General features: G+C 44.6%; 1 protein-coding gene across 4 annotated transcripts in view; it reads left to right on the top strand.

Moving 5' to 3' along the window:
* Positions 1-12,453, top strand: part of LOC308109002 (C-terminal-binding protein 2) — a 57,864-nt gene that overhangs the window by 43,284 nt on the left and 2,127 nt on the right. For 2 of the 4 annotated variants that reach the window (XR_013935309.1, XM_080462335.1), the window contains exons 4-9: positions 406-612; positions 4,406-4,620; positions 6,125-6,255; positions 9,407-9,534; positions 10,053-10,170; positions 11,005-11,079. Coding sequence is in view for 3 of the 4 variants with exons in the window: in XM_080462335.1 (XP_080318461.1) it covers positions 406-612; positions 4,406-4,620; positions 6,125-6,255; positions 9,407-9,534; positions 10,053-10,170; positions 11,005-11,068 (863 nt within the window). In the remaining variant the exon portion in view is untranslated. The remainder of the gene's footprint in view (positions 1-405; positions 613-4,405; positions 4,621-6,124; positions 6,256-9,406; positions 9,535-10,052; positions 10,171-11,004; positions 11,080-12,453) is intronic. The other 2 variants (XM_080462336.1, XM_080462334.1) reach the window with 1 other exon arrangement.

Raw genomic sequence — 12,453 nt, 5'->3', positions numbered from 1 at the left:
AAGGTATATGTAAGAATACAAATAAATGAAATGTTAAGTGTTAAGAATACAAAATGTAAAACATAAATACAAAATAAATCAAATGTAATGAACGTAGAAGAAAGTCATTAAGAGGAATAAAATAACATGGTTTAAAAAAAAGTTTAAAGTGATGAATGAATCATTGAATGCCAAATTGATGAAAGTAGCTGAAGTGAACTGAAGTAAAGTTATACATTAAAATGTGTTTTCCTTTTTTTGTTTTGTTTTGTTTTGGTGCACGTAAAAACAACTGTGTCTCAGTAAATCCCAATTCAGAGCCACCGTGTCACGTTTTAACGTCATTCTCACTGTGACGCAACATCTTCAATGAAAAACCTAGATAAAGTCACTGAGCTGTGTTCCCCCTGCGCGCTCTTTCTTTAGGCATCGCTGTGTGTAACATTCCCTCGGCGGCCGTGGAGGAGACGGCAGACTCCACCCTGTGCCACATCCTCAACCTTTACCGGCGAAACACCTGGCTGTACCAGGCTCTCCGGGAGGGCACGCGGGTCCAGAGCGTGGAGCAGATCCGGGAGGTGGCGTCCGGCGCCGCTCGCATCCGCGGCGAAACCCTGGGCCTCATCGGTTTTGGTGACTATGGCTTCTCCGCTCTTTCACTTCGTCTTTTCACTGCTTTTTTTTTTTTCTCCCCCCCTCCTGTGCCTTCATATCCTCTCACCGCTGCATGTGCCTTCTGTTCTCCTGCCCCGATAAGGTTATTTTTCTCCCTCTGCCCATCCCACAGATTATCTCAAGGTTGTCTGTTTTGCCTCCCTGCGGGCCGACTTCCTTTCTCTGCCGCGCCGCTCTCTCGTCCCGCTGCTCTGATGCTCGCCATTATATCTCTATTATTCTCTCTTGTGCGGTTTTTCGACTCCCTTTCTCTGTCGCTGTGGTCCCTCGACGTCTTGCCCTGCCATAATCGGGCCTCATGGCAGACTAGATTCTGCCTGTGCGTGTGTGTGCGTGCGTGTGTGCGTGCGTGTGTGTGTGTGTGTGTGTGTGTGTGTGTGTGTGTGTGTGTGTGTGTGTGTGTGTGTGTGTGTGTGTGTGTGTGTGTGTGTGTGTGTTACAATGCGTTCCCTCTCTGCACCTGTTTTATTGCTGATTGTGTGTGTTTGTGCGTCATTCTGCTCTGTCTCAACATCACTGGGCTGACAGATGCTCTGTCTTCTCACAAGCCCTTCCAGAGTACCACCTTATCTCTGTGTCCACATACACTCTTCACACACACACATACATACACACACTACAGGTCCCAGGCTTCTACCTAGACTTACTGTGCCTGGCAAAGAAAAACGCCCCCCACCCCCCCTTCAGTTTCTCCCCCACTCACCCAATCCTCCCGCCTGCAGCCTCCTCCACCGGTCGCTCTGGCTCGAGCCATCTTCAAAACAATGTCCATTGTCAGTGGGAGGTTGGGGAGAGCAAAAGGCCTCCTGGTGTTTGTTTGTTGGGCTCTGCTCACACAGCCAGCTGCACAACTCTGCTGGCTGCGCCACAACGCCGCACACAGGCAGGAAAAATCCTCTGGCTTTGGGGCGACAACAGGCTCAGGAGCACTTCACACAACCGGCTCTGCCAAAATTCACATCCTCTTCACTTTTCAGCTTCGGTTTTGGACTCGTCGCTGGCGCCGCTGCTCAAAATAAGTAATAGATTACACGAGCGGAAAAATTCTGATAACAAGAAAGCTTCGCCGCCTGCTCGTTCAGCTTCTTTAGGACCGTTCATACGACACAACACCAAATGGATCAATATGTTGTGTTGTCCCCATCGTGGAATTTCTTCTGGGCAAGTGCAACCTCATTAAAAAAAAAACTACTTTTTTTCCTATATACCATCAAAAGTGATCCAAGCACAGTTCTCAGTACAGAGAAGTACACTGTGGCTTTAGCCTTAAATGAGTTCAATCGTACTGTGAAGTATCTTTCTGTTACATGAAGGGAAAACACCTCAAACACCCGTTTCTCCGGGTATGTAACAGAATTAACATTACTTACGGACAAAACACAAGTAACAAGCTGGTGAATATTTCACATGTCTGGCCCATAAATGAGAAAATAACTTATGAATCTTATAAATACTTCACTTAATCAGATGATTTTGATTTGTTGTTTCTTTCCATTGTACTGTGTGCCGGGAGTCACTACGGCAGATCCACGGGAAGTGAACCCGGACCTCAGCCGTTCACCTCAGCCTCCGCACAGTGATCGAGTTTAATTCACTCTCACCAGTTTCATCAGTGTCACTCTCTCACGCAGCGAGCAGCGCTGATGAATGAACCGAGTTTAGTGTAGCTGCCCGACACAAACAGAGTTATCGACCGGTTGGTGAACCGTCAACCGTTAGAAGAAACACAACTTTTTCTTGTAGAAACGGAATAAAAATGTCCAAACAATGGTCACGTTAAAAAGAGATTTGCTCCGTGAAACATGTGAACTTCTTGGATTATCTGCGTACGTCTTGAAAAATTAGGAATATTTCATAAGGTCAGATGTTTTCTAACCAGAATCATTAATAATATATGGAAAAAGACATAGAAATGTGTTTTATTTAGATGCACTTGTATTCTTAAGTGATGACTATATCTTTTTTTTTCTATCTCTATGTCGACCTTCAGTAACAACTGAATCAGTCTGCGAGGTATCAAGGCTAAACTGTGTTGAATTCATGAAAGTCTGTGTTTCAGCCTTGTACTACAGGTTCTCTCTCTCTCTCTCTCTCTCTCTCTCTGTCTCTCTCTCTCTCTCTCTCTCTCTCTCTCTCTCTCTCGATAAATGAACAATGCAAAGCAATAGTTTTCCACTGCGAGTCCTGGAGTGAGGTGCACTAGATCAAAATGTTCAGATCAGAGTGGGTGGTCCACCCCCCCCTTGGTTTCCTCTGTTTGTGGCATTGATTAGTGTGGGATTCCCCAAATAGGCAAATCAAAGGTAATTTATGCTAATCCTAACTTAAATAGTAATGTTTTTCCAGTGATGCAATAGCAATGCAATAAACCTGGAGGACCCCCCCCCCGCCCCCGCCCCCGCCCCCCACAGATTAAAGACAGTTTTCTTTTAAATGAACTATTTCATCACCGATTGTGCCAATTTTCCAACAATGGCAGGGCGGGCAGAAAGTCCTCCTAATTTGGACACCTGCTCCAGAAAACCTTGTTAAATCGCATCGCTCTGACCTGGTGGCGTCACACCGGCGGAAACTCAGTGTGGCCCCCGCCGCGATGCATCACTCCTTCCTCCAACCAGCAGCAGCATGCAACAGGTTCACGCCGGAGCTCCGCGTGGCGTCTGAATGTTCTGACAGAGGAGCAGCTGCCGGGGGAGCACGGCGGATCAGAAATATATCCCTTTTGGAAAGCTTGTTTTTGTGTGTAATCACAATGCAATGTCAGATCAATCACCGATGAATATACTGTTGGGTTTCAGCCCGAGCGATGGCTTGAGTAGGTCCAGTACCGTAGCCGTGGCGGTAACTGAGTCCTTATCCTGCCATCTCTTATTGGCTGACAGCGAGAGAGAAAAAGAGGAGGGATGATTCTCCTCGGCCGCGGAGCCCGAGAGCAGGACATAATGCTCCATCACAAAGAGAGGACCTTGAGAGTGTAAAGGACCTTATCGATCCTTTTCACCAGCAACAACATCCAACTCTCCATTACTCGCTCTCTCTCTCTCTCTCTCTCTCTCTGTCTGAGCGTATCTCCAGCCAGCAGAGTGGAGGCTCACATCCTACACAACAAATGGCCGTGAGAGACAGGAGAGGCCTCTGTGTGCTAGACTTTCTCTCTCTGAATCAGCATCTTACAACCTCAGTTGAATTTATTTCAAGGCAAAATTCGACAAATGCAAGCATCTTGGTTAAATCAGATAAATACAACAACAAAAATTTTAAAAAATCATGTGATTCGCATGTTTGACTTCACACAAGCCGGCGGTATTAGTGTTGGATGATCCCGGGATTTGTACTAGTGACCTTCCAAATACGAGCTCGCTCCCCTAACCTCTAGGAAAACCACGATAAGTGATTTACTCTGCGTTCGTTTTGCGCTCCTGAACGTGCCGTGCGAAGCCCTTTTCTCTTTGACGTAATCACAATGAATAGTTATTCTAACCTGTTTCCCATCCATCTTCTAAACACACTTTATCCAAGTCGCAGAGCGACACAACCACACACTTATGTAATATCTGTATTCTATATGTTTCATTCTTTTGGTGACTTCTTAATATTTTGCATTGAATTGGAATGGCACATTCTGATCTTTGCGATGACATCATTCAATACATAGATAACGGCATTGATTACCTAAAAAATGAACATAGATGTAATTTGAATGTCTCGCGTGTGTGTGTGTGCGCGTGTGTGTGTGTGCGTGTGTGTTCAGGACGTTCGGGCCAGGCGGTGGCCGTACGAGCCAAGGTGTTCGGCTTCAACGTCATCTTCTACGACCCGTACCTGCAGGACGGCCTGGAGCGCTCGCTGGGCGTGCAGCGCGTCTACACCCTGCAGGACCTCCTCTACCAGAGCGACTGTGTCTCCCTGCACTGCAACCTGAACGAGCACAACCACCACCTCATCAACGACTTCACCATCAAACAGGTGCATTAGTAAAACAAACAAACACACACACACACACACACACACACACACACACACACACAACTGAGCGTATCGTTGAACAGCTGTGACCCGACCCGGGCTTAATGCAGTGCTATCTAGCAGGTAGACAAGCAGAGCTGCTGGTGTATTATTACTCTGTCAGCCTGGAGGCTGTCCTGAAGAGCATTATAGTTGGAAAGAAAGAAAGGGGAAAAAAAAAAAAAAAGAAAAAAAAACTGGAAACAGCAGCACACTTACAGCCTGCACATTCCCCGCTCTTTATCTTAAGCTCCACCAAAGCTGGACACAAATTCATTCCTTTGCTCTGTCAAATGCAATTAGTGCCAGCCCACGGCTACAGCAAATATATCGACGAGGCTGCACGGCGGGACGCCGAGAGCGCTGCGAGGGGAAAAGTGCTGTTCTCTGAGTCAATAACCTGCACGCCGAGGCGCTGCCTGGGGCGACCCCTGCAGGGAGGCTGCTGAACTGCACGCTCTGAAGAAGCGTCTCCCCTCTCCGTCGATCTATCTCAGCCCATGTCTGCTCCTCTCTTTGTCCCGTCGATCACGCGCCCGTCCTTTTTTTTTTTTTCTTTTTTTTTTTTTTTTTTTCCTGAGATTTACGAGTTAGAACGTTGCAGGGAGGATAATGGAGGAGTGGGAGTCGGGTAATAGACTAACCTAGTTAACTGTGTGTGCGTCGCTCCCAAAGACGGGAGATCTTCAGCCGCCTCTTAACCAACACTTTTCCGTCTCGCTTTCCTCACCAAATTTTTTGGCAGTTGCTCTTAGCTTCTAAAGTGGAAGTGTGTGTGTGTGTGTGTGTGTGTGTGTGTGTGTGTGTGTGTGTGTGTGTGTGTGTGTGTGTGTGTGTGTGTGTGTGTGTGTGTGTGTGTGTACATGTTTGTGTATTTCTTTTATGTGAAAACCACCAAGGCCTAATAAAAGACTGCCTGCCAGTGTAAAGGCTTTTCATGCCCCTGGATTTCAGCTTTTGTCAAGATTAAGGGATTACTTTCTTCTCAGCATATTCATTTGATTTTTTTTCCTCCCTCCCTCTCACACTTTTTTGTTGTGCCTTTTTTTTTTTTTTATTATTCCACAAGCAGCAGTGGTGCTGTCTCATCTTTCAGCTCATCCCTCATCCTTCATTTCATCTCTTGCTTTTGGATAAAGACCGCTCTCTATCCCACATCTGACAGTATTTCTCCCAGGTGCTTTCTCTCTCCGAGATCTTTCAGATGTCAGGTGGAACAAAGGTGTCAGCTTTTATTTTATTTTATTTTTTTCTCAAATTATGCCCCCATGTAATGTGTTTTACGGTCATGTCATCCAGATTGATCTACTGCTTAAGATCAAGCAGATTAATGTGACTGCCAGGCTGACAGATGCACAAAGCCACACATTTTCTTTGTAAATAGCTCAGCGTGTCCCTGTTTTTCTCCTATCCTGAACTGTTTGTGTTTCTGTGGTTTTTTTTGTTGTTGTTTTTTGCGCTACAGATGCGTCAGGGTGCGTTTCTGGTCAACACCGCGCGAGGAGGTCTGGTGGATGAGAAAGCTCTGGCCCAGGCGCTGAAGGAGGGCAGGATACGCGGCGCTGCCCTGGACGTCCACGAGACCGAGCCCTTCACGTAAGAAGTTAGAGAGAGAGAGAGAGACGAACGCTTCACTTAAAGAGGAAGGCAGAGACGGGAAAATGGACGGGTAGAGAGCGGAGGGAGAGCTGGAATTCACGCAGAGGCAAGAGGAGACAATGAACTGTGAAGAGACAGACAGTCAGACAGGCGGGCAGGCGCAGTGGCAGATATGTGATGAGTTAAAGACGCGTCATCCTCTTCTAAAAGCCTCTGCAGGTAATAGATTTCAGGAGAAGAAGCGCCGGCTTCGTACCTGTCAGAGGAAATTAAGTTCGGTTAAAAGTTCAGGTGGATGTTTGAGTGCAGCAAAGAGTATCTCCTCTACTTTATGAGGCAAAGACGACGTCTCCAGATGGAGAAAACAATGACAAACTTTATCTGAGAGGCATTCATCCATTTAAAATATACGAGATACAGTTTTGTAGCCTTTAATAGTCCCTTTACAGAAGTATTTTCTTTCTCTGAAAAGCCTCTTAGAAAAGGAAAGTTGTGGAAGAACGTCCTTTATTCTTACGAGGTAGAATTCATTTCTTTTGTGGCAAAAAAGACTCTTAAAACGGTCTGGGAATAAAGAAAATAAAAACGTCACTTTCATCCACCCATGTTATATTTACGTTTTAAACAACTTAGTGTTGTTAGTTGGAGTCAGTCTGAGCTGATTCGGGACAAATACCAAGACACTTTCAATTCTGCAGCCACTTTAGAGTTACTCATTAACCTCACGTTAAAATGGACAATGGACGGAGCTGGAGTGACTCGTAAATAACCCACGTAACCACAGGGGGAACATGCAAACGCAGGAAAACACAGTGTCAGCACATACAGTAACTTTCATTTACAAACTTTGCCATTTTGGGGATCATAGTGAATGTCTGGTTATTTACCAAAAACTCGAAATAAAGTAGTAAAGTTTTCAAAATGAAGTTTTTCTCTGGTTGATCTCATCACGGGTTTTTAAATGCAAATGAACAAATGAATTTGAAGCCGTCCCATTGAGCTTTGAGAAGCTTTACGTGGAAGAAAGTTGGTTCCTATTTTACAGAGTTCAGTTTTTAAAAGTCGCACTGTAAACTGTTGATTTTTTAATGCTGAATGTCCTTTCTGCTGCTCTGATACTATTAACTGACAAAATTTGACAATTAAAACTATATTACGTGTCGTTATTATGTTGTAGATCAATGAATACATTACTGTTGTGAATAAAAACAAACAAAAAAAAACATTCAATCTTCTGCATAGTAGCATTACCAATAGCATTATTTATACCTTGTGTGACTTTTATTTTGTAATAATTACAACATTCGCAAGAAAAGAAAACACACAAGCTTCAAATATGGAAAGTATTCTGAGAAGGAGTCTGAACTTTAAGCCATCCGCCCTGCAGACTCCCGTTGGAATCATTTCAGACCTGACCTGTGTGGCTGAATATCACCCCCCCCCCCCCCCACGTCTCTTTTTCCATTCGCCCTTTTTTTTTCTTTCTGTGCTGGAGCTTTTGGCTTCACTTATTTCTGCTCCTGCTCCCAACCGTGAGGCGAGCAGGTTCGATGCGCCCCGATACGTGTTCCCCATCTCGGAGGGTAACTGGTGTTGATGTGTCGTTCACGCATCGGGGGCGGCGGCCGGAGGTCGGGCGGCTGCTTGTTTCTGGCCGGCTGCTCGGCTGACTGGCTGCTCCAGAAGCCTGAAAGTGAACCCGACGGATCCGGAGCTCATGCTCCGCTAACCCACCATGTCAACGGGGGGGGGGGGGGGTTCGTAACTTTTGGCTCTCGAGTCCCACGCGGCACGACACCGATTCGGCGCACACACACACACACACACACACACACACACACACACACACACGCACACACAGCGAGGCGAGGTGTTACGAGGATAGAGGAAGAGGAGGAGAGGGAGCTGATCTCTTTTTTTTTGTTTTGTTTTGTTTTTTTCTGAGCCACATGAGAGGAAAGGAACTGAGAGAGAGGAAGTATTGGAGCAGCAGGAAGAAGATGGTGGCATTTGTGAATAACAGGAACTGACATTTTATCCTCCTGGCCATTTTTCCAAACAGTCATCTCACACACACACACACACACACACACACACACACACACACACACACACACACACACACACACACACACACACACACACACACACACACACACACACACACACACACACACACACACACACAGAGAAATCTAAAGTTTTGCAGAGGCCCGATCTGCTCTTCTTTCCATCACATATGCGACGTTACATGTCGACAGTCCATATCGAACACGGTGTTTCTCTCGGTTCAGTCCCGCTTTGCAGAAGCCGACATCCAGTCGACGTGAACGTCGACGCGAGGTCATCCGCTCCGAGCGTGCAGCTGAGGCTGGTGTCAAATTACAACCACTGGCACGCACGGCACTAAGTGAAGTGGGGTTTTCCGGCAGCAGGCCAGGTGGAGTTCCAAGAAGTTAGAAAAGAAAGTTTATTACATGGAGAGATATAATCAGGATGATATTTTTGATGAGTCTACATACGCAAAACTCATGACAATGACAATATCTTATCATGTCAGTGTATTTTCTGTCTGTCTGAGTTACTCCCACTTTGTTTTCATATCTTTAACCCCTCCCCCCCCAACACAACAATTCCCTCATCAGTTAAAAGCCTTTAACTATGACGTTCTATGTGTATTGTCTATAGATAAGGATGACTATAGTGTAAAGGTGTGACACGGTGGTGTAGTGGTTAGTACTCTCGCCTCACAGTGAGACTATCTGTATAAATGATCCCTTTTTACGTGCTCAGAGAGGAACTCCAACAACAACGAAGTGAACGACTGAATAATCAAATCCGCGTCACATATTCTGGCAACCTAATTAATAATGACGACAATAAATTCAGTTTGAATGTGCCTTTCTCAGCACTCAAGGACGCGGTTCCAATCAAACAATTTACAACGGCGTAATAAAAACTGTAAGAACAGTAGAAGACACAGGGCAAGCTGGCGTCGAATTCAAACCACTTCAGACGCGCGCTGCACTCAAAGCAGATCATAATATAACCATAGAAAGTTTATTTCTGAAGCGTTGCACATCACAGCTCTTCACCCCGGTGGCGGTCCTCACTGTGGTTTTTATTTAGATTTCTTTCTGTGTTGCAGTTTTGCTCAAGGTTCACTGAAAGACGCCCCCAACCTGATCTGCACGCCGCACACAGCCTGGTACAGCGAGCAGGCCTCTCTGGAGATGAGGGAGGCGGCCGCCACCGAGATCCGAAGAGCCATCACCGGTATGCGGGTCACCCCCCCCCCCCCCAAAAAAAAAGTTTTTTGTTGAATTTTCACCATCTCAGTGTCAGAATCCTGCGAGGCTCCTCCCCGCCGCTCTTTGTCGTGACCTTAGTGACCCGGCGTTCGTCTCTCTCTTCCCCTGACGTCCCATTTCCACCTCAACAGGCCCTCTGCAGCCTTTATTAAATCTGGACCTCTTAATAGATGTCATCATTAGCTTTCCCGACGCAGAGCGGAGCTGCTTCCCGGCGGCCGGCCTCCCAGAAACATCCAGATTGTTAAATGATGTTAATTTGCGTTTGCGTGTCCAAGCCTGAGACGTTTGTCAGTACGAACTCATTAACACTCCGTCTGGTCGCTCGTCCGCTGTTAACAACTTGTGGCCTTTTAGTGCGTGTGATTTATGTCAGTCTGCTCCACTACCTTTAAATAAGAGCGTGTGTGTGCGTGTGTGTGTGTGTGCGTGCGTGCGTGTGTGTGTGTGTGTGCGTGTGTGTGTGTGTGTGTCCTGTTACAGGTCGGATCCCCGACAGCCTACGAAACTGCGTCAACAAGGAGTTCTTTGTGACCACGTCACCCTGGGCGGTCATGGATCAGCCAGGCGTTCACCCTGAGCTCAATGGCGCCGCCTACAGGTAAGGAGTGGAAATGCATCACAAATCACTTTCAAGCCCAAATATGTATTCAGTATTTTTTTGGGTGGGGGTGGGGGTGGGGGTGTTTGTCCTGAAGCATATTGCATTCACATTATAAAAACCTTTTTTTTTCTGGATTTACAAGCTGCAGTATAATAAAGAAATATTTGTGGGGATTTGATTTAAAATCTTCTGCTACAAGTTTGAAGGTACAGGTATTTCAGGCCAAGGTAATCAGATTACAGTAATGAGGAAAAAAATTAAGTGCAGAAAAAATGTTTTTTTGATAACAATAATATTCTATGTTGTTAAACACCATAAATATCACTTTTAATCATAAATGCACACATTTCTAAGGAATGATAGTTTACCACATAGTTTGTTAAATAATTATGAAACTATAGTAAAATAACATTTATTCTAAAATTATATTTTTTTCTCTTTTTTGACAATAGTCTAACTTGAAATTATAAAAGTATATGGTTAATTTAAAAAAACAAAACATTTTTTTGTGACTGCCATATGCTTCTGTAAGTTTGTTCTTTTTTTTTTTTTTTTTTTTAATCCCGATTATATATCACAGCAGTTTTTACTCAACTACATAAAACTGTTCCACACATTTTCCCAAAACGCATCCAGTCAAGTTAAAAGTATATTTTAATGAACGATGTCTGCATTAACCGATGAACTCACACCTCTGCTTTAGATGGTAGTGCACGTCCCGTCACTAACAGACCCGTAGTACTAGAACCAAAACTCCTCGTGTCCCCGTTCTGGGCCGTTCTTGATCGCAGCGTTTCTCCGCCTCCGTGTGCTTCTTCTTCTTCCACGCAGCCAAGTGAACCAAACTCTTCCGGCCGTAGCAACCGGAGTCCCCCAAGACAAAATTATTGCCTAGATCAGGAGCAGGTAAATACCACCATCCGGACCGCTCAGGTCCCGGATTAGACCCTCTCACCTGATGTTTACCCTCCCACCCCCCCTCCTTCTCCTCTATAGCCCCCACCCCCCCCCCCCCACCCCCACCCCTCAGCTCTCACCTGTCTGACTGAACACAGATGGACGTAGGTTTTCAGTGTGTAAGCATGACATGAAGCCATCCAGGTGCAGTTTCATGGATGGTGGTTTCTCCTTCTCACGGCTGTTCGGGCCGCTTCTCTCTGATTAAATGTCTCTGGAGTGACTCTTCCTTTCTCCCTCTTCCCTCTGTGATTGATGGATTCTATTGAGATTTTCCACCAAGTTTTTGCCCTTCCATCATAATGTAATGACTCAAATCAGAAACTGTTCCAGGAAAGACATACCTTTAGGGATAAATATCATTTTCAACTTCGCATAAAATACCTGATAAGACTTGAACAAGTCATATGACCTGCAAGAGGGTTTATTGAATTCCTCTCTATTCTTTATCACCGCGAATCACGAGCAGCTTGATGTCATAACCTTGCCAACGATCTCTCTTTATGTGAATTTTATAGACTAAACAATAATTTAATAAGAGCTGCAGTCACATAGTGCTTCCTTTTGGAACTTCTACTATTATAACTCTGTGAGACTGCGACACTTTAATGTGTGTAAGAAAGAACAAATCCAGTCGTTATCAAGGATCTTTATGAATAAAGAAGTTATTTCTTTATCAAGTAAGAGTGCAAAACTTTACAACGTTTTTGTAGAAGCGCTTCATGTTGGTGAAAAAGTCTGAAACTCCAAGATGATTTTTTTATACATAACAAATTCAAATCTTCATATACATGTTCTTTACACATAAATGTCCATCGTTTAATGATTTATTCAGAACAAATAGTCAAAAAATATATATAATTTAAACAAATAATTGTATAACTTTAAACAGTAATGAATCACACGACGTTGTATTTTTAAAAGAAGGGTCAGATTGTCCCTCTGCAGTACAGCGAACCAACGCATGATGGTTTTCATCACTACAGGAAAATCAAAACTAATTTTAAAGTTTGAATTTTTAATTTTATATCATATTGCATATTTTTAGATTCATATGACTTTCATCCGTGTAACCACTAGAAGGAGCTCATGTACTACTGGTGAGTCCAACAACCTGTGGCTCACAAACACCATGTGTTTCTTTTACTTTTCATCGGCTGTCGCTGATTTTAATGAGGCTTCACCTGTAGGTTTAATGTGTGGAGAGAAAATAACAAAACAGAAAAGTCGTGCTGAATGCTCTGAAATACCTCAAATTGCTAGGAAAAAAATTTAATTAAAAAATCAGTTGAACCAAACACGTTTGTGTGGATAACAATACTA

The sequence above is a fragment of the Lipophrys pholis genome (assembly GCF_963383615.2).
Source record: "Lipophrys pholis genome assembly, chromosome: 1".
Lineage (NCBI taxonomy): Eukaryota > Metazoa > Chordata > Actinopteri > Blenniiformes > Blenniidae > Lipophrys > Lipophrys pholis.
Note: the sequence above shows the minus strand (reverse complement) of the source record. Positions and strands in the feature narration are given on the sequence as shown.